The sequence below is a fragment of the Electrophorus electricus genome, chromosome 19, assembly GCF_013358815.1.
Source record: "Electrophorus electricus isolate fEleEle1 chromosome 19, fEleEle1.pri, whole genome shotgun sequence".
Taxonomy (NCBI): Eukaryota; Metazoa; Chordata; class Actinopteri; order Gymnotiformes; family Gymnotidae; genus Electrophorus; species Electrophorus electricus.
Window position 1 is genome coordinate 2033104 of NC_049553.1, and position 22043 is coordinate 2055146.

General features: G+C 41.6%; 1 protein-coding gene across 1 annotated transcript in view; it reads left to right on the forward strand.

Annotated features, from left to right (window-relative positions):
• The window catches only part of smchd1 (structural maintenance of chromosomes flexible hinge domain containing 1), a 31837-nt gene that overhangs the window by 4291 nt on the left and 5503 nt on the right, over positions 1-22043 (forward strand). The window contains exons 7-43 of the mRNA XM_027013099.2: positions 295-414; positions 543-709; positions 811-901; positions 1156-1372; positions 1931-2045; positions 2265-2448; positions 2831-2902; positions 3057-3182; positions 3302-3415; positions 4394-4500; positions 7557-7639; positions 7820-7930; positions 8024-8101; positions 8533-8652; positions 9742-9886; positions 10194-10293; positions 11421-11493; positions 11991-12127; positions 13184-13318; positions 13671-13904; positions 13986-14131; positions 14247-14332; positions 14684-14802; positions 14976-15137; positions 15432-15560; positions 15645-15724; positions 15879-16036; positions 16154-16269; positions 16349-16407; positions 16930-17017; positions 17612-17743; positions 18201-18356; positions 18482-18608; positions 18695-18814; positions 19009-19094; positions 19816-19938; positions 20139-20320. Of these exons, the coding sequence (XP_026868900.2) occupies positions 295-414; positions 543-709; positions 811-901; positions 1156-1372; positions 1931-2045; positions 2265-2448; positions 2831-2902; positions 3057-3182; positions 3302-3415; positions 4394-4500; positions 7557-7639; positions 7820-7930; positions 8024-8101; positions 8533-8652; positions 9742-9886; positions 10194-10293; positions 11421-11493; positions 11991-12127; positions 13184-13318; positions 13671-13904; positions 13986-14131; positions 14247-14332; positions 14684-14802; positions 14976-15137; positions 15432-15560; positions 15645-15724; positions 15879-16036; positions 16154-16269; positions 16349-16407; positions 16930-17017; positions 17612-17743; positions 18201-18356; positions 18482-18608; positions 18695-18814; positions 19009-19094; positions 19816-19938; positions 20139-20320 (4598 nt within the window). The remainder of the gene's footprint in view (positions 1-294; positions 415-542; positions 710-810; positions 902-1155; positions 1373-1930; positions 2046-2264; positions 2449-2830; positions 2903-3056; positions 3183-3301; positions 3416-4393; positions 4501-7556; positions 7640-7819; positions 7931-8023; positions 8102-8532; positions 8653-9741; positions 9887-10193; positions 10294-11420; positions 11494-11990; positions 12128-13183; positions 13319-13670; positions 13905-13985; positions 14132-14246; positions 14333-14683; positions 14803-14975; positions 15138-15431; positions 15561-15644; positions 15725-15878; positions 16037-16153; positions 16270-16348; positions 16408-16929; positions 17018-17611; positions 17744-18200; positions 18357-18481; positions 18609-18694; positions 18815-19008; positions 19095-19815; positions 19939-20138; positions 20321-22043) is intronic.

The following is a 22043-nucleotide window of genomic DNA, read 5'->3' on the forward strand; positions in this document are numbered from 1 at the left end:
ATGGAGTTAGCAAATATATTTACTTGAATATAGCACAGCCCAATTAGTCCATGCAGAGTCCATTTATTAAAAATCTGCAGTTTGTTGGTTTCACGCCTATGACTTTTACTTGCCTTTGCAAGAGAAGTTGCTTGGCATGCATTATTACAGAAATGATCGTCACCCGTTTCAGCCTTGTTAATCTCTAGAAACAAATTCTCATGTCAAACGGGCTGTTAGAACACACAGGTTTCTTTGTTAACACAAGCTCATACCTTCAGCCATGCACTTATTACATTTCCTATCCAAATATAGATCATAAGTAAACCACTTGGCTCTCCAGATGTGCATGAATTTGTCATGTCTAAAGAAGACTTTCAGAAAAAGGAAAAAAACAAAGAGGAAATTTATTCTGGTGTCATCCTTAACAGAAAGGTAAGTTGGACATGCAAGAGATATAACGTGCTTAGTTAAAACATGACATACTTTTTATCAATATGTATACTTTTAAAAATCAGCAGACCAGTCCCTTGTGTGCTTTCTGCCCCCTCACTAACGGCTAGCCTGCAGACGACTCTCACGTGAACACGGATGAAGAGCGTTTCCTGCACTCTCTGGTTCGGGAAGAGGAAGGCAAGGACAGCTTCACCGCTGTAGTCATTACGGCAGTCCAGCCGGAACACATTACCTACCTCAAACAAGACTTCAATTCGTGGACCAGAGAGCTGGCGTAAGTGTCCAATGTGGCTGCACACACGTGCGCGCACACACGCATGCACTGTTAACTCTTGTAACACTTATATTGCTTCTGCTTTTTTCCACTGAATTAAGGCACATATATCATTACTATGTTCATGGTATCCATGGAAACGACATGCGAAGCACAAGAAGTGAGGATTCCACTTCCAACATCGACATCCACGTATGTATATGTTTGAATGTACATGTTACGAAAACCACATTTATATTTCACACCAATGATGCGCATTTTGTGTATTTTTCCACAACACTGAATAAATTGCCAGGTGCGGTTGTGCGATAAATTGAAAAAAAATTCCTGTCACGGGACTGATTTTGGATTCAAGGTTCCGAGTTGAAAACCTCTGCTGCAGCTAATCACAGGCATCCGAAAGGAGCTTAACCCAGTTTAAGTCTGCACCCTTTATTCTCTTCCAGATCTGTCTGGTCGATCGCTCCCCTCGCATACCAAGGCTCCTTAATCTAAGGGAGATTGATAAGGACATGCAAACTCTTTATATAAACTCCAGTGTGGCAGAATTTGAGTTTAAAGCCAGCAGAGGGCCAGATGCACGAGTGGAGGGAGTGATCAGATATCATCCGTTCCTGTACGACAGAGAGACATACCCGGAGGACCCTTATGCACTAACACCAGGTATTTAATGTGTGGAATGTGACATACACTATTGCAGGGCTAAGATGATAAGTACTTTGCAATGTCATACACACACACACACACCTGAAAATTATGCACGTGTTGCTCCTGCCTGTGGGAAATGCAGAAAGCACAACAATAACATAAAGGGCCAACTCAATCAACAGATGATGGACACTTGAAGACACTGTGTGGTTTTAGGGTTGTGTCCATGCGTGTCTGTGTCATTCAGTGGTCAGCATCACAAATCTGGCAGCCGCTGGGCCAGAAAGTTGTGGTTTTGACTATCTTCTTGAATCTGGTTCATTGGCTCTAAGGTCTGGGCCAGATGGGGTTATAATGTTCCTCCTCAGATTTCTCGCTGACATGACCCGTGTGTGTGTGTGTGTGTGTGTGTGTGTGTGTGTGTGTGTGTGTGTGTGTGTGTGTGTGTGTGTGTGTGTGTGTGTGTGTGTGTGTGTGTGTGTGTGTGTGTGTGTGTGTGTGTGTGTGTGTGTGTGTGTGTGTGTGTGTGTGTGTGTGTGTGTGTGTGTGTGTGTGTGTGTGTGTGTGTTACAGCTCCAGAGAATGATGACGACGACTGTTTTGTTTTGCAAGCCGAGGGCCGAGGAAAAAGGCCCATCTTTGAGTGCTTTTGGAATGGACGATTAATTCCATATTCCTCAGTTGATGAGTAATAACATTACAACATTTGCACACAGCTATTTTAACCTCTGCCTTCCACCAAGGTTTTTTGCATACAGCACTATAAAAGCAAAGTCCCAGCACAGTACTCAAAAGATTTTGCAATTGTGATGCTGCAGTATTTTTTAGGTCAGGCTTCTCTGCTGAAATATCTCAATCCCTAATTTTCACCAGATCAAAACTGCACAGGTGCTTCTGCTCATTTCAGGTTTGAGTGGTGTGCAAGACCCAAAAAGGTCTTCACCGTGCCATTAGAATGTTACAACAGGATCTCGGGAGTCCTCTTCACCAATGACTCTTTTCAAGTCAGCACCAATAAACTTACATTCATGGACCTGGAACTGCAGCTTCGAGACAAAGAAACTATCTTTACTAGAGTGCTCAATGGCCAGGTAATGGCAGCTAGTTGAAAGCTGGTCTTTTATTTGTTGTGTATTAAGTGTAACGCTGAATCTGATAGCAAAGCACAAATAGTGTGGTGTTTGTTTTTCTTAATGAATATATATTTAATACAAATATTTTCTTAGCCTGTTTTATCCTTTTTCTTATCAGCAAACCTGTCTCTTCTATGTGTAACACTAATCACATCATCAGCATTCCTAAAAATAACTGCAGTCATCATAACCATATAGTCCTACACATTCCTACTTATAGGAAGGTAGTTAAGAGCCAACACACACAGTTCATACACAATGCAATTAAATGATGATTCTAAATAATTTAATTAGCCTTGTTCTTCAGTGAATTGTTCTGTCATTCTTATCTTTGCTGCAGGAGCAGAGAGTGAAAATCAATCGTGAGTTTGCGGTTTGGCTGAAAGACTGCCATGAGCATTATGACAAGCAGGTGTGTGGGTTTTTACCATGTTCCAAGCCGATCTATTTGGCACAGACGATGAGCTTTCACACTCTTTGTTTCCTTTCACCATTAAAAACAGCAGACATCAGCTTCGTGGCATGTGCTTTGTGCGACATTTTGATTTTTGCATTCACATGATTAGGTGAAGTTCTTGGGTTTCCAAGGAACGACAACTCGCACAGATGTGCCAACAAAACGGCTGCAGTCGCCGTGGGCAAAGTTCAAGGCCATCAAGTGGGACGGCAAAACGTACAAAAGCGGACAAAACGTGAGCACTCGATGCAAACAGCGACACATCGCACCAACTTGCACCAACTGTGATCTTGCTGTGGCTACATAATCAATGATGGTGATTCTTATCTTGTGGTGTCTCTCGCCCTCTTTAAGGTGAAGTCACTGAAGACTCAACCCATTCTGTTTGGCTCTATAGTTCAGTTTCTGCTCTATGGAGACCATGAAGGAGATATCTATGCCACAGGGGGGCATGTCCAGATTGCACTGGTAGGACAGAACACACACGTGTGTCTTTTATGTCTGTTGGCTTGATCGTCAATGCTTCATCTGTTCTGCTAGTAACACTTGTTTGCAATAGACATTTTCATGAAGGATCATTTCCACTCACACACACACACACACACACACACAAACCTTATACCAGAGAGGGATTTGGTGTACATGCTACATGAATAATCAATATTTATGGCAGCATAAAAGATGTCTAAAAGGTGTGTTACAAGGAAGAGTTTTTAACACAAGCAGTTTTCATATTAGCCAAAACAGCAAATACCTTGTAGGTGCTACACTGACAAAAAACAAGGGGCAATAACATGGGTAGTCCACAGGTCATGAGTTATCTGCAAACCACTGCATGCTTCTGAGCAGTGGACACTGAACTAGTTCTGAGCAATCTTCTGAAGCCTGTGGTGAACCAGCAGGGAAATCCCTGATATCAGTTGTGCAGGTTTCACTCAACAAGAAACCCCTCTGAGTTCTACTTTGTAACTGTTCACACACGCTGTAGTAGCAGTTCCATTGGCTACTTAAATGTCAGTAACTTAATGTCAGAATGCACTGGCAGTAATATTTGTTTTGCCCACCGTTGGCCTTTACTAAATTGGTTGTGGTTTGTTCTTTTGAACATTTTAAACATTTCTGATTTGCACTGAAGTATTTCATAATAGGTTGAAGAAAACTGATCAGCAATACTGGTTCATTGGGAACTGCACAAAAAGCCCAATTTACAAGAGAGCTTGTGGTGGTGTTAAACTTGTATAAAGCAAATGCTGTAAAAAATGCTGTTTTGCTGTTTGAAATGTTCACTTACAGCATTTAAAATGAGTAACTGTAGTTGAAATGCTGGAATACATATTGCATACATGGGCAACATTTCAGTTATATTTTATGTATGCATTTGTATTCTGTGTTTGCACACAACATAGTCTGTGGTAGTGGTACACTGGGTGTGATGTGTGCCCCCAGGAACCAAAGGAGTTGTATAATGAGGTTAGAACTATCCCAATATCCAAGATCGACAGACAGGCTACAGCAGCGTCCATCAAGAAAAACATTGAGGATGAACTAGCCAAGTAAGTACTTGCTATTTTGCCCCACTTATTCTCTCAAACTTGCTTTACCTGTTTCTTGGGTGTAATATTGTTTGTGGTTTAGATATGGCCAAACATGGCCGAGAGTCTGTAAATAAATAAATCCAGCACATGATTGTTTCTGGTATTATTATAATATCACAGATAGCGCCAAGGTTTAATAAACCAGGAAAATGCATTTAAATAAATCTTGAGTAGCGGTCAAATGTCCTTGTTTGAAGGTAGCAATGCTAATAAAATGTCTCCTTATGACGTGCGTCATAATCTAAAATTAGAAAGTAAGGTTTGTGCACAAACTTTGAGTTGGTATGCCAAGGTCTGTTGTAACTGGATAAAGTCTTTCTGTGTTAACAACAATTAATAACGATGGTTATACTGATTGACAGTTAGTCATTTGTACCACATATTAAACATTTCTCAAGTTTGCTAAATTTACATTAAAAAATTGAGTGTTTAGCAAAATCTTCAGTCAGAGGAAAGAGGGTTAAAAGAAAGGGAGAAATAACTGAGCAGGCCATCAGTATAAAATGCACTTTGCAGCTTGTGGTCAGCTATTGTCTTTACAAAATTAACAGATATTATATTATCGTTCCCACAGTAGTAGGCTACCATAAAGCTCCTCCCCATTCCAGCTGTTACTGCAGGAATATTTTTTGTTGTGTCCCTATACACACTGACTATACGATTAGGGGCATCCGGTTTGAAATTGCAAGTGTGACGGCATAAGTACTCTCAATTTGCTTGCACAGCTTCTGATGTAAAATGGGCTTTAGTTTTCCAACGCTATTGGTGTACCCAAAGTTACTTTCTTTGACATTATTCCTACATTACCAGCTAACCCATGCACAATATGGTGCATGTGCACAAAGGAAGATGCATGTAGTAAGCACAGCAGCATAAAGAACAAATTCACAAATTCGGGTTCTTGTCATTTCACTATCATGACTTTTATGTCTGAAATCCTTTTTTAGCCATCTGTATTCTCAGCGTCACGGAAATCACAGGGTCTTATTTATACAGTGTCTTCCGACTTCGTTTTCCGGACTAGGGAATGCCCACGCCCAGGTGTGCAATCGTTGTGGAAACACAGGTTCACTAGTTCATAGGAATAGCACCAGCTCCAACATATGCACTGGGACTGTGTTAACTGGAAAAGATTTATATCCTTCCTGACAAGATATAGTCTTCTAAACTTCCCACAGATGAAGTGAAAAGACTCACAGATGCTGAATAATCTGAAAGGCCAAGAAAATTGTAACCCCAATCTGCAGTGCAGAAAACGCTGAGGCAAGCATCTCATGTGGCTGTAAAATCTCTAGCAGAGGAGATGCACCATGCTTGTTCCGCACATCTTCAGCTGCAACATACCCATGCAGTAGTGGACAAATCCTGGCTTGTGTGAGCACTACGTACACTTCACAATGAAAGCTCGCACTGCAGACTAGAACACCAATCTAGTCTGCCAGGCCAAGACCCCGTCATAAGGCTCATTTCCTCCTCTCAGATGACAGGAGCATGAGTGTGAGGAGTCCATATTCCTTGCACTTTGAGCCACAAAAGCACTGTCTCAGCACAGCCTACTGCATGTTCATTATGAAGCACCTGATCATTCCCAACTTGGCCACAAAAGGGTACGAGCACTCCATGGCTGGACCATTGGAGGGCTTGCAGCACATCCCACTGGGTTCTGCAGTCTGGTTAAAGACTATGGTTCCTATCCATTCCCGCACAGTTCAAAAGGAATTGTTTATTCTTGAGTGACAGGGAAATAAATCAGCCATGTTTTAGAATGAAAACTTGCCCTTGATACTGATGTAGGTGGCAGTTAAACACTTGAGCAAGGGATGCTCACTTATTTGACAGTTACCGTTTGTGGTGCCGGATGGTTTCACATCCATCTGAAAGATGCAAATTTTCATAAAGTTTTGCATATGACCTAAGATGGAGTGGTATTACTCACCCTAACCCTGGTTCTCCCCTTTGTTGGTACAGTCACTCAGTCTGAGAGTGGCAGCCATTGCACCTCCTTAAAGAGAAATGCTTGGAAGAAGGGGAATAGCATGTTACAGGCAGGATTATAACTGGCACGTGAAATCACCTCCTGTAATATGCATATGAACTGTAAAGAAGTGAAGGCCTCTTCCTTCATACATTTGACTTTACCATCTTGTGAGGATGGACACCACTACAGTGCCGCTGTATGTTAACTGGCAGGGAGAGGTTTCGACCTCTGCCCTCACTCAGATTGGCATTGAGACTGCTGATGTACAGGACTTGTCAATCTGAGGGCCATACGTTTTGGAGGGGGGAAAAAAAACAGCTTTCTCTGTCCCCCTCGCCATGATCAGAGGGCACAACTGGGAAGGCACTGCCTAGCATGGATTATTCAGTTTCTCCATGGTGATCTCTGGCCACTCCTGTTGTGCTTACTCAGCCACAGGGAGAATCTCATCATCATATACGACTGCATCTGACTGTGGGCTTGGCACTCAAGTGAGGGAACTTGAGTACAACAGGACTGCCACTGAACAACTATTACAAGACTCCAAAGTGATCTCCATCAGATCCCTTTATGCATACAAGTCTTTGAACAGTGGTGTGCAGACAAGCCGAGGTCCCACTTTGGTAGTGCTGATATCATTCCTGCATATAAAGGCACTGGTTATGGCACACACCATACTAAATGTTGCCTCCACTATCCAACCCAGCAAAGATTTGATTCATTGTTGCCAGGTGTTCAAGACTAGCTTTATCAGCAGTACAGAAGTTAGGATATCCCACTGTGAGATACAGAATTTAATACAGAAGACCAGATACACAAGTGTGTCAGCTATCACCCATGAGAGAAAAGGCACATGCTGTTATGTTCCAGAGTGAAACACCTAACTCATGCTAACAGAGAACAGGGGTTATGCTAATTACATATGACGCATACTTATTGAATTGTTAGACCTATTTCTTCCTATAGTATTTTCACAATACTTATTTATTAATTTGGTCATGTATGCGCACTGCTAAATTTTACTTTTCTCTTTTAGGCTTCCTGATCAACTGAGGATTACATGGCCGGAGGGGAATCCATGGCCTGAAAAAGCTGTTCGACCAGCTGGCACACCCATGGGTACCTATACATACACACACTGACAGAGAGACAGAGGTTTTGTTTTACCTAGAAAATTACACTCCCATACTGGCAGGGCTTGGATCAACCAAAATGTTCTCTGTATGATCTCTGTATATTGTCCAGCTGTCTTATGGTTTTATCTGTGCATTTGTGACATTCTGACTTGTTCTTCTGTAGGTCCAATCCAAGTTGAGATTTTGAATAAAAAAGGGGAGGCTATGTCACGGTTGCCGGTAGCAAACGTCAACGCCAGAAAACTCTCGATTGACCTCAAAGTCATGTGGCACTGTGAGTCTCATCTCCAATTGCCTGTGTCCCTGAGATGATGTGCAAACAGTGTGTGCTTATGTGCTTGTGGTATATCTTTTCTTGCATTCTCAGCTCCCAAGGGGGACGTCCAGACCAACTCCCACATTGGCATACATTCCCCAAAGTGGGAGTACTGGTTCAAAGTAATGGGTAAAGACATTATGCACCATCAGAACTAATCCACACTGCTAAATGATGTGAAGATGCACTTTGGAAATAAGAGTGCATCAGGCTGTTTGTGGCAGTAATGTTGGAACCTGCCTAGCATATTTCCTCATCACTGTTTAAACACTTTTGGCATTACGATGTCACTCATCATAAATGAAGATAGCCCTGAGGATGAGATTCTGTTTTATCACGCTCATATCAATGCTATACTAAAACTTTATTCTCAAATACAACAAACCACTATACATGTTTTTGTGTACATTTGTTTTTTTGTTTTTGTTTTTGTTTTTTTTATTTTACTCAAGCTTGTTTGATAGAGGACTTTTATGTAAATAACGAGCTAAGTTTTAGCTGAAGTGTTTTAGGTCATGTTCTGACTGGGATTCATATGTGTTTTATGTTTGTGCTTTCAGAAAATCTAAATAAACTGGGGAAGTACACAATGCGACTTCAGACTATTCTGAGTGAGACCTCAGCTAATGAATGGGCTGGGAAAAAACTGCCTCATTATGAACTCCACTTCAGTATTAAAGGTGCAGCACACATTTACTTCACCATTTTCAATTCATATATACTGTTACTTCTTATGCTGGCATTTTTGCTTTATACTGAAAGTGCATGGAGAAAGTCCTGAAAGTGGCATGATAGGCCATTTGGCTGCAAAAGATTTGTTAGCTGGCAAGAAAAAAAATACAAATAGAAAAAACCCTTAGTGAGTTCCAGTTTGTATGTACAATTTCTTTGTGCCATGGAGTCATAAAGCAATCTAGTCTCTCAAACATTGTACAAAAGCAATGTTTGTAAAAGTATTAAGCAGACATTTTGTAATGGTTCATTAAGAGACACTCTTTTTTGGAATTGAATAAATTGAGGGTGAAAAATACCTGTTGGCTGAAGACGTAAACCTTCTACATCATTTATACAGTCTTTGATGTGACTCAACAAGCCAGCACAAACAGAGTTGCCCTAGAGGTATTCATTTATTGTGTAAGCTGCCAGGATATTATGTCATCCAAACAAGTCTTTTCCAGAATTGAATTTATATTGTGATATAAATGTAAGGTTGTATTGTCCAAACACATGCAGAATAAGTTGTGACATTAAACAGACTAAGAATGTATTTTTGTATTTATTTTTGTTTTTATGTACATGCTAAAACAAAGCAGAATAATATGGGGATCTATTCTGTACTTGTGGCAAAATAAATTCTTAATTAAGGATAAATTATTACTTTAAGCAATATATTTGTGCTCATCTGGTTCACTTTGAGTTACCCTGTACTGGGGCAGGTAAGCAAGCTGTCTGGTATGTGCCCAGCCCTTCTCCTGCAGATCTGTGAGCCTGGAGAGTTAGATCCAACTCTGCCACACCTACCTGTAATAATTATATGCTCCTAATGGTCTTGGTCCGCCTTAGAAAGTATCGAAGTTCAGGATAATCAGCAGGCTGGCAGGTCTTCAGGACCTGGGCAAAGTTCAGCTTGTTTGTTTCCATAGTTACTGTGATTCATGTCAGCATTTGTACTGTTTCGACCTTTATTAGAATTATCATGAAAATAATTAATCCATTTGTTTCTTGTTTTTATGTTTGTGTGATTCTTTCTTTCTTTCTCTCTTTCTTAGAAAGCAGTGCTGCAACCTTTGCTCTGCCTGCAGTTCCCTGTCCTGTTCAGCTGGGGGTGCCCTTTTCTCTGCCTGTGGAATTTAAGGATGAGTTTGGCCATTCAACCCAGCCCCCTTCTGATATCAAACCCAAGCTAGAGTGCAGGTAGTTTGCAGAAAATGGACAAAACTGCACTCATCCACATTTTATTTTAGCCCTGGCATAGACCACTGATTTCACATGACTGATAGTAAAGCTTGTTGCCTAAAGTTAGTCCACAAGGTCGCACACTGCATTGACACTAGGCCACAACAAACACAGAGTTGTCAGATAAGTTAATTAATAGTTCTCTTTACTTATACAAATGTTTGATTCTTAATTGATGGGAATAAAAAAGGTTAACATTTAGGAGCTAAAGTATATGCCAGGCTAAGCTTAATCATGCCCTCTGTTTTTCACACACGCCTGCTAGTTCATTGGAACTGAGTTATGAACGGACCACTTCAAGTGAAACTACCTTGACCCTACAAGATCTGAGAGCCAGGGGTAAAGTAAAGAACCATCAGGAAAAGGTCAGTGTGCATTTGTCAGGCTGTGTTTGTCTTGGTACCAGCAGGACATAGCTGTTGGATATTCCTCATATTACCTCCATCTCTTTAGAGAACACCCTGATCATGCCATGCAAAAATGCAGGAATCCTGAGTGTGGTCCTGGACGACCAGCTACCATTCTCTGCCCATGTTACTAACATGACCCTGACATGCAGGTTTCCTTTATATAGTATCGGTAGGATTCAGCCATTTCTTTCCAGAGAAGCCACTCGGTTGCTTGACCTGTCCCTCGCCATCTCAAGACTGCACTACTGAAACTCTCAGCAGGCCTCGATGCACATGCCACTTGACCCTTGCCGTTGATCCAGAAAGCAGCTGCATAACTAACATGTATTCACTCAGTTTGAAGTTTATACACACAACATTGCATTCTCTCTTCTGACCTTTTGTGGTTGCCTGCATCAGATATAAAACCCAGACTCTGGCTTGTATAGCCAAAATGGACCTGGGGAGTAGGCTCCTACCTGAACCTCTTCCTGCCTCAAGTACAGCACATCTTAAACACCACCCCTCAAGAGACAGGGACACATGTCTCAAGACAACCCCCCCCCCCCCCCCCCCATGGTGGAATTAACTCCCACCGCCTGTCTGTGTAGCTGTGTCCTTTGCTGTCTTCACATTCAGATTCAAAACATACCTTTTCAAAAAGTACTTAAATTACATTTTTATATATTATGTGCATATATACACATCTTTTTATGTATTTTTTCTTGTGCATTTTCTCTCTGACACGATTCTAGCTTAATGACATCCTTTCACTTTAGCATGATATACTAGTTTAAGGCCTTGTATCTATGATTTCAGCTAAGCACTATTGCAAAAGTCACTCTGTACAAGAGCATCTGCTGAATGTTGTAGATGTAAATAATACCAGGTTTATTTACCAGTGCCTGCTCTGTATCAGTGACCACCACAGTCAGTACAGTGCAATGTTGATGTCTCAGTCCTCTATTCCACTCAGTCCATCCTGCCTCATGATGTGATCTTTGGTTTGATTGAGCCATCTCCTAGAAGTAGATTTTTTTTTTTTTTAGTTCATAAGACTTCAACTTCATAAGATTTAATCTTCACCTGCTTTTTTTTGACAGATGCACACTGTGACTGTCATCATTCCAGGCCTTAGACAAGAGTCACATTCTTTCCAAATGAGAGTTCTCCCAGGTATGTGTATGTCCACAGTGAAATGCAGCATAATAGCAGTGAAACACTTAGAAAATGAACAGAAAGTTGTCCACTTGCTTTGTCAGCAGAGCTTAAGTAGTGAATTTACCTCTTTAAATCCTTTCTCCGTACTTGGGATCTCACTTTTTTGTTTGTTTGTTTTTACCAGCATCACATTCAAATAGTCATATTGAAGTTTTAACTCATTTATAAATTTATAAAATGCTGCATATGTTTGATAGTCATTGTTAAATTCACAGTTAAATGGTAATTCTGTATCAGTTTTTAAAATACTTTTACAGTAAGAACTGGTTCTGATCAGTTCTGTAGTATATTCATCACAGTCCTTTTGTGTCATTCCTTCATACATACAGTTGTTTTAGGAAAGGCAATATATTTGAGTAGTGAAAAATGTTTGGATGATTACGGTTTAAGCAGAAGTACAAAAATTCATGTTGGCACTTTTGCTACTGGGGTAACTTCATTTTATACCCTAGGCCCTCCACATCTGCTGGTGGTGTCTCCTGAATGTGAGGTTTCCATAGAGAACGGCACACCCGTGGGCTTCCAAGTAGAAGTTCAGGACGAGTTCCAGAACATTACAACACATTCCAAACTTATTGTGCGCTGCCAGGTAACGCAATCACCTTCGCCATTGCCAGCGCCCACTAAAGCGTTCAGTCTTTGGCAGACACTTAAGACTTTCATGAATATGTACGCACACACTACAATGCTATGTGAAAATGTATCATTTTTTAAAAATATATTAATAATACTATTTCAGTTACCTTGTAACATCCAGGTCAGGAAACAAGTCTCATGTAATTGTTGATTGTGTGGTAATGCAGACTAGTTGTGAAAAGGTTTGTGAATTCTTTCAAATGATCTGGATTTCTACATGAATTGCTCATGGAGTGTCCTCCATTCTTGATACATTTTTTTATACTTTATCAAGGAACCAGTGAGTTCTAAGCTGTACGTGGAAGTTAATCAGCAAAATAACAGGGCGTCCAGCTAAGACTCGGAAGAAGTTGTCACTCAAACAAAAGTAAATGAACAGCAGAGTGGCCCTAAAACAGAATCGATTCAGAATGAATTCTAATTAAAATCTTTTTGTCTGCACACTATTAACAAAAACAGCCCCATAAGAAACATTCATTTGTAATGAAGTGAAGCAGTTCATCACAAGCGGCCTTCCTTAGTGCAAGTGTCACCTGACCTCATTCCTTGTGAAATGCTGAGTCTAAAATGGTGTCTTCTAAAAACAGGCCCATCCAGCAAGGCATCCTAAAAATATTGGTGAATTGAAACAGTTTTGTATGGAGGAATGAACTAAAAAACCATCTCACTGCTGCACAGGACTGGCGAGCAACTACTGCTGTTTTGTTCAGCTCATTTCCAATAAAACACTTTCTCTGACAGTCAAACTAATTTGTTCAAAATAAAGACATAACATGTGCATGTTGATTGTAAATTTGTTTATACATTTGAGCCATTCATGCCAAATCCAGATCATTTTAAAGGGTTTTCCCACTTTTTGGGCATCGCCTGTGTAATGTCACATAGACAGCAAAACGAAAAGAAAGGGAAATGGTGGTGTTAGACTGTAGCTTTTTTCCTGTACAGCTCCAGTAACTCCTGATTCTGTGGCTGTGTGAGCATGTCCCTGATTTAGTGTGTGTTTGTGTAGTTACTAGGAGCCCCTGATTTGACAGTGGATGCTGTCGACTGCAGTAATACTGGCTCTGGCCTGCTGCTCACTAAACCAATCCAGCTGAAGAAGGTCGGCACAGAGCACATCCTCACGGCCAAGTTTGGCATTCCTGTAAGATATGTTGCTGTTCCACTCCATAAGCGCCATTGCATCTCCAAGACCTTGCATGTCTACTGCAGTTTTAAATGTTCTCATAAATTTACATGTTTGGAATTTGCTTTACAATTACCTTGTTATTTATGTTTTATTCTTGAGTACACACTCTGGCTACATGCATGTATATGTCTAAATATTAATAGTATAGTGATAAGTAGTTTGTGTATTTAATAAACATAGTGTTTAAGTTTGGAATTAGTATTTGCACACCATGTTTAATTCTTCATTCATCATATTCATGTTTCTCATAGTTATTGCATAGTTATTGTGTTCCTGTGTTCATATCACCGTGTACTTTTATGCGCAGAACCAGAAGGCTGTCTCCTGTGTGGAGCGTACCCTGCGTGTCTTGCCGAGCACACGCGTCTTTCAGGTGGAGGTGTACAGGCAGGAGGAAGATTCCAATGATGTCATGGTGCTTCAGAACATGGAGCGCATTGACTGGACAGCAGGAGACACTCTGGGGAGTCTGCGCTTCAGGCTGTATGATGAGGGCGGAAGGCTGGTGCCTTTAACCCCAAAACTAGCAAATAACATAAAGGTAAATGCCTGCACGTCTCTCCATTTTGATTCTGAGAATCACACACAGGATAAAGTGTGTGTCTGTCTGTGTGATATTTAGGTGAACTGGACGGCTGAGGTTAGAGTAGCAGAACTGGTGAATGGACTGCTGCCCAGCGTGTCTGTCACCACTACAGCACAGAGTGAACATTTCTACCAGGTGGCATTTCGAGATCAGCACACAGTGGAAACATCCTTCTTTATAGTGTAAGGCCCATGATGCCCATGTCCATGCTCAAATCACTCCCTGTAGTTTTGCACTCCTCTTACTCTGACACTTGGGTCATTTAATGGAATCACCTTTTTTTGTCTGTTTGTCTAGTTCACGTCCAGATGAGCCAGAGCGTTTGAGAATAATTCTCAGTGAAACAACTGTCAGACTGGGAGAAATTCTTGCAGGAAATATTTGTAAGTTGTGATATTTGTAGTCCAAACTACTCATCCAAGTGTTTAGGCATAAATTGTCATTTTTTGGCTGTATCGTTTTCGCCTTCAAATGAACTTCATGCAGTTCCAGTTGTACGTTTTAAAGCAGCACTGAAAATCACTTAATTGTTTAATATGTAGTTAATTACCTTGAAGGTAGCTCAAAGGACTTTAACTAGTGTCCGCCAGACACCCAGTAGGTGACATGATGATTATTTATTTTTGATTTATCAATTTATTTATTTTTGCTGTAAATTCTTTATTCCTCTGTTTGACAAACTACTTTTAATTCTTTTAAAAGCTATAAAGACTGTGTGTGTGTGTGTGTTATAGATGTTGAGGTGGTTGATCAGTATGGCAATAAGACAGATACTTTGAGTGCTGATAGCTTGAAAGAAATCAGTGTGACTGCAAATAACCTGGACACATCGACCTTGAAAGTTGAATGGCAGGTAAATGGAGACACAACCTAATACACAACCTATCTGATCCATCTTATAACATGTATGTTGATCTTAGTGTGTGTGTGTGTGTGTGTGTGTGTGTGTGTGTGTGTGTGTGTGTGTGTGTGTGTGTGTGTGTGTGTGTGTGTGTGTGTGTGTGTGGTTTTCTCGTGCACATATAGAACAGTTCAGGGAGTGTGTTGGTGCATGGCGTGCGCTTTTCAGCAGGTTCCCCTGGTCCAAGGGAGTTGTGCTTCAAGTACCAGGAATTTGAGGAGTTTGCCAGAGTGAAGGTCATGCCTGGAGCACCGGTGAAAATTATACTGCTGGATGCCCCAGAAATGGTGAAGGACACTTGTGCCATTTTCATTAACCTTCCCCCAACATGTTTATCTTGGTCTGTGTCATACACAAAACTAGTAATCATTTTACTTAAAAAGGAAAAAATAATTGTTTACACCCATACATTTCTAAACAGTTGTGTTTCATTTTTGAGTGAATAGTTAAATATCTCAGAAAAAAAGTATGGGTCATAATAAATTCACATGTTGTCCTGCTTGTAGTAATGTTTGTCCCACTGGCGAAGATACCTGTGTATTTACGTGTGTGTGTGTGTGTGTGTGTGTGTGTGTGTGTAGCCCATCCATGTGTTTAACGGCCGAGGCCTGAACACGCCGTTCCTGCTCCAGCTGTGTGATGAGTGGGAAAACCCTGTTCCAGACCAGCGAGTGGTCATAGCCATAAAAACTCGATCACCACAGCTCAAGGTATCAGCTAAACCAAGGGGATACTTTTCAGTTTTAAATGCAGTTTCATTTGTATTCTCTGAATATGTGTGTGTGTGTGTGTAGGTTAAATCTTCAGTGATGTCCCAGCCTGTGGATACAGAGGGAAGGGCCTGCTTTAAGCTAGAGACAGTGACTGCAGGAAGGTGTGTAAAGCCAGTAATGAACACTACCTCTGAGATTCGTAACATTCCCTGGTTGATTACAAATGGTGACAATTACACTTCAGAATTGTTCAGTGGCGTCTGCTTACCCCCTCGCCGTCTCCGACCCTGTGTTTGTGTCTTTGTCTGTCTGTAGAGGAGAGCATGAGGTGGAATTCCGTGGGTCCTTCAGTAGAAATAGCATTCCTGGTCCCATCGTAAAGTTGAACGTGATGGCCGATCCCAACAACCCCGTCAATCTTAATGTTGAATATGATACCGAAGCCATGTTAATGGCAGGAGATGTTTTCCCAGGTGTGTGTGATGTGCAGGCACTGTTTTTTCTCACCATGTGAAGCCATTGTTGTATTCAACACTTCAAATAAGGCAGCATCCAAGTTGACGTGTGTGTGTGTGCGCGCATGCACGCAGTGTTTAAAGTGACGGTGGTGTCCGAGGAGGGTGGGCCTGTAAGGAGCATCAGTCCAGCTGACCTCTCCATGCTGCTATGGCAGGGCTCAGCCTCGGGGTCACGCCCTCCGCCTGAGGTGAGTAGGAGCCTCAGGAACTGCACCACGAGCTGCGTTTTAAATATGCTTTACATTTCTCTTGCTTTGATGATTTCAGGCAACAACTCTTACGTGCAGTAAACCCATGGGCAAACAGGATGACCACTTTTATTTTAGGTATGAAGTTCCACAATGCTACACGTAGATGAATAAATGTGTGTGTGTGTGTGTGTGTGTGTGTGTGTGTGTGTGTGTGTGTGTGTGTGTGTGTGTGTGTGTGTGTGTGTGTGTGTGTGTGTGTGTTTCATGGATATCATGGCCATGACCTTGACTAATTCAGGACTTGCCTAAATTTTTAATAATGCAATGAAAATGCACAAGAATTCTTTTATATATTTATTAGATGTTCTGAATTGTCATGTTTGAGATAGAGGTCCTTCATCGTGTGTGTGTGTGTAAAATATTAGTTATTCATTTTAAACATTTAAATATCAATATAATATAGATTTTAGTTCATTTTTTCATGTTGGTGTACTCTTAATTATTGTTGCTGCTGTTTGTAGACTCTTGGGTGGTATTTTATGTACTCTCCATGATTTGTTAAAACATGTTTGTTTTGATCATGCTTTTACAGCACATTAAGATGACAAAGAGATGAAAATGTGAATAAAGCCCCTGAAATCTTGTTTCTGTTGCCAGAGATAAGGAGATTCCAGAGCGAGTGGGAAAATACATGGTGCAGTTTGTTCTTGTTGTAGGAAAGAGCAGGTGCCTCTGGAGCAGTCAGGTGAGAGACATGGACACACAGGCCATTCAGTGTATATCAGATATCTCTTAAAATGCTTGCAGGTTTTAGAGATCATAATCATACACAGCAGCTTATGTCCAAAATAAATAAACCATGTTGGCTTTGTAGTCAACAATACCAGAATGCGACAACCTGATTTTCAGCCATGTCCAAAAGTATAAATTCAGAACACAAAGGAAATTGAACTGGCTGTGTGTAGGATTGCAGAGAGCAAAGGATGACCATGTGTTCATTCCCAGCGCCCAGTGTAAACACTCATTACACTGGACAGCAAAATCCAAGTACCTCTGCCTCGCTCAAACCTTTCCCTTCCCATCACATACTAGTCCAATATGTGTTCTGTCTATGCAGTTAAACTTTTGGTGTTCTATATATTTCTTTTAGATGGTCACATACTGCTACGCTACAGTATCGTTTTCGTTGCACTTTCAGAGTTTGTTCTGCTCCTTGATACTAACAGAACCCACTCAGGCTATGCTGTGCACTTGTGTAAATGTGAGACGATTGTGACATGAGCTGTGCCTGTTTGACGGATGTTTCCTGCCCCCAAACCCCGCCTCCCTCCGATGTCAGATCGCTCTAAATGTGGTTCCCAATAAGCCAGTGAAGCTCGTCCCAGATACCGTCCCTCCAACCCCCGTGGTGTCAAACAGCAGCACGCAAGCCAATCGCACCCTTCTGGAGAAGCTATGCCTGAACATTATGGTGGGTTGCATTTGTGTGTTTTATCTGCAAAGCTCCATACAAGACAACCATAACATTCTATACAGGTCTGTACAGTGACATTATGTTTGAGTCTAGGACTCCATGTTTTCATGATGCTACAGTACAGATGTTTTGGGATTTTACCAGGACAGTTCATAAAACCTCTTTAAACTGACACAAATGCATTGCTTTGATTTATCCCTGCACAGTTTGATTTGCTGTTTTATTTACAATGTACTGAAAAAAACGTGTTAAAGGAATATATGCCAACTGGAGTGGCTGGCAGTGCAGAAGCACTTCCTTTCTCTCACTCTCATTCACTTGCCTCAGGGTGTGTGTGTGTGTGTGTGTGTGTGTGTGTGTGTGTGTGTGTGTGTGTGTGTGTGTGTGTGTGTGTGTGTGTGTGTGTGTGTGTGTGTGTGTGTGTGTGTGTGTGTGTGTTTGTTTTTCTCCACAGGACAAATACAATAACCCAGCTGGTTTGAGGTTCAGTGGCCAGGTGGTTGTGAAAGTGCTAAGTGTGGAGGGAGAAGACACAAAGGACCTCCCAAGGTTTCAGAACAAGACCAAGACCCTAACATACAGCCTCACCAATGGACAGAGTACGATCACTGTGAGTCTGTGCATGCATACACGTGTTGCCTATCTGCTAATCATCCCAAATTCTGTATTTATGTTTGCATCTCGTATATAAAGTGCAGGAATCGAGGGTGTGTTTTTGTCTTTGCACGTGTGTAGAACCTGGCCCTAATGGAGAACAGTCCAGGTGAAGACGGAGCCGAGTACCAGCTGCAGTTCTGCCCAGTCATTCAGGGACCAGCCCCATACCTTGCTCCTTTCACCTTGCTCTTTAGATTCTACAACGGTCAGTATGGGGTGACACACAGCCCCGGTTAAGATGAACTGTCACCTCCCGGAATGCCAGTCGGATTTAGTGTATTTGTGTTTTAGATGCTGAGAGTCAGAAGGTTGTGGCTGCTATGAGTAAGAAGAGAGACCAGCTGTCTCGATCCATTGAGATGTACAAAGACATTCTGGAGACCAACAAACAGCTCATTTCAGAACTCAAGAGTAGGCAATATAGCAAAGTGTGTGTGTGTGTGTGTGTGTGTGTGTGTGTGTGTGTGTGTGTGTGTGTGTGTGTGTCCATCCGTGTGTGCGCACGTCTGTCTGTGCATCTGTGTACTCGCTCACGTGTGCGCATGCATGTCTGTGTGTGGATGCATTAATAAAGTATTGTTTAGAACCCTTTTGTTTCTTTTTAGGTCAAGTGAATGACTCAACTGGAAGAGCATCTCAGCTCAAATCAGAACTCAGTAAAATCGGATTAGATGTTTCCAAGTTATCTGATGTGAGTATACATGATTTCTTTATAATATAGTTTTTACATTTTTGTTTAACTGAGAAATTGCCATAAGACTAGGGAGACTAGGATTTCCCTGTCTGAGACTGCAGAGGTCAATCACTACTTTGTTCACTTGGTGTGAACAGGGACATTCTTTCTTTTACTTCAATTGGGAAATCGCAATTCTTCTCAGGGAAGAATTGACACAATTATGTCAATGTTGATGCATTTTAAGATGTTGTTGGTAGGCCCATCAGGTTCAGATCATAGGAGTTCTGTCTGCACAAGTAGACAGAACTGAGGTTGTACCTGCATCTGCTCTAACAGTTACAAGAAGTGTTATTTTTCATGCTGATGCAAAGGGTGAGGAAATTCATGTCATGATTCCATGCTCATGTCCTGCAAGAATGTAGTAGAGGACCAGTGGGCAGCAGTCAGTTTATTATGTGCAATAAACAACAGTTAATACATAGGGTAGGTGCTAACAACAGTGCCTCTTTGGAGAAGGCCAAAAGCCCCCAAACTGTCTTTTCTTGGCAGGTAAACAAGGCTCTTTCTTAGACTTTTTTTTTTTTTTTTTTAAACCATTATTCAAAACGTGTGTCTGTATTAAGGAATGCTGGAGATGCAAAGCCATTGTTTCCACTGTGTTTCCTAGCCCCTGTAATGACTTCAGGATCACCTTGAAGACGTCCTAAATGCAGTGTCTTCTTGTGTTTGTTCATAGAAGTCGGCAGTTGAGGATTTGATTGCTCAGAAGAAAGCAGAATTGGAGAGGATACAAAATCAGCCACGGCGAAAATGTACCATGCCTGATCCATTCAAAGGCAGCCCAGATGTCCTAGGAAAGGTGTGGTGGAGGAAACAGGAAAATCTCCATTTCTTTATTTGTAAATTGATGTGTTCTTCTCTGTGCCTTTTGGGTGCGATTTAAGACTTTCAGCAATGTACAGCCTGAAGGAAAACGGTTTTGATTACTTGAGGGACTGGGTGTTGAGGGACTGCAATGAAGAGCAGAAGTCCCTTTGACTTGTTTGTGTTTGGTTGTAGATAGCACACCTGGCTCAGGTTGAAGATGATGATGTAGCAAAGGTCATCTCCTGGCACCTCCTTGGGGACATGGACTGTGTGGTTACCGAGACAACAGCTGCAGCGCGGAAAATCTATGACGAAACACAAGGACGGCAGCAAGTCATGCCCTTGGAGACGGTTTTTTGGAGACCAAATAACAGGTGAAACCCAAAAGCTAAGCCTATTAGAAGTTAAATGTAATTATTTTAAAATGTTTATTTTTTAAAACACAACTGTCTATATCAGTCTAATGACTTTCTGTCACATCCCAAAGCCTGCAAAATCCACTAACTCACACCTGCAGTGAGAATGAAGTGTTGCTCCAGAAACGTATGGAAATGTGATTTTTTTTTTTCTCCCCTCTATCTACACACACACACTGCATCCAGAAAGTATTCACAGCACTTCACTTTTTCCACATTTTATGTTACAGCCATACTCAAATGGATTGAATTTAATTTTTTTTCTACACACAATACCCCATAATAACAAAGTGAAAAAAGGTTTTTGGAATTGTTGAAAGTTTATTAAAAATACCACCCCCCAAAAAAAAAAAAAAAAAAAAAAATTGTAAATAAGTATTCACAGCCTTTGCAGAATACTTTGTTGAAGCACCTTTGGCAGCAATTAAAGCCTCAAGTCTTTTTGAGTCTGATGCTACAAGCTTGGCACACCTATTTTTGGGCGGTTTCTCCCATTCTTCTTTGCAGAAACTCTCAAGTTCTATCAGGTTGAATGGGGAGCATAGGGGCACAGCCATTTGCGGATCTCTCCAGAGATGGTCAATCAGGTTCAAGTCTGGGCTCTGGCTGGGCCACTCAAGAGCATTTACAGAGTTGTCCTGAAGCCACTCCTTTGTTATCTTAGCTGTGTGCTTAGGGTCGTTGTCCTGTTGGAAGATGAACCTTCACCCCAGTCTGAGGTCCAGAGTGCTCTGGAGCAGGTTTTGTTCAAGGATGTTTCTGCACATTGCTGCATTCATCTTTCCCTCGACTTTGACTAGTCTCCCAGTTCCTGCTGTCAAAAAACAACCCCACAGCATGATGCTGCCACCACCATGCTTCACTGTAGGGATGGTATTGGCCAGGTGACGAGCGGTGCCTGGTTTCCTTCAGAAATGACGCTTGGCATTCAGGCCAAAGAGTTCAATCTTTGTTTCATGAGACCAGAGAATTTTGTTTCTCATGGTCTGAGAGTCCTTCAGGTGCCTCTTGGCAATCTCCAAGCGGGCCGTCTTGTGCCTTTTACTGAGGAGTGGCTTCCATCTGGCCACTCTACCATACAGGCCTGATTGGAGAAATAGTTGTCCATCTGGAAGGTTCTCCTCTCTCCATAGAGCAATGTTGAAGCTCTGTCAGAGTGACCCTTGGGTTCTTGGTCACCTCCCTGACTAAGGCCCTTCTACCCCGATCACTCAGATTGGCCGGGCGGCCAGCTCTAGGAAGAGTCCTGGTGGTTCCAAACTTCTTCCATTTACGGTTGATGGAGGCCACTGTGCTCATTGAGACCTTCAATGCTGCAGAAAATTTTCTTTAGCCTTCCCCCGATCTGTTCCTCGATACAATCCTGTCTCAGAGGTCTACAAACAATTCCTTGGACTTTGCCGCTTGGTTTGTGCTCTGACATGTACTGTCAACTATGGGACCTTATATAGACAGGTGTGTGCCTTTCCAAATCATGTCCAATCAACTGGATTTCCACAGGTGGACTCCAATCAAGTTGTCGAATTAACTGAAGGATGATTAGTGGAAACAGGATGCACCTGAGCTCAATTTTGAGTGTCATGGCAAAGGCTGTGAATACTTATGTACATGTGATTTATTTTTTTAAATAAATTTGCAAAAATTCCAAACAAACTTTTTTCACTTTGTCATTATGGGGTAT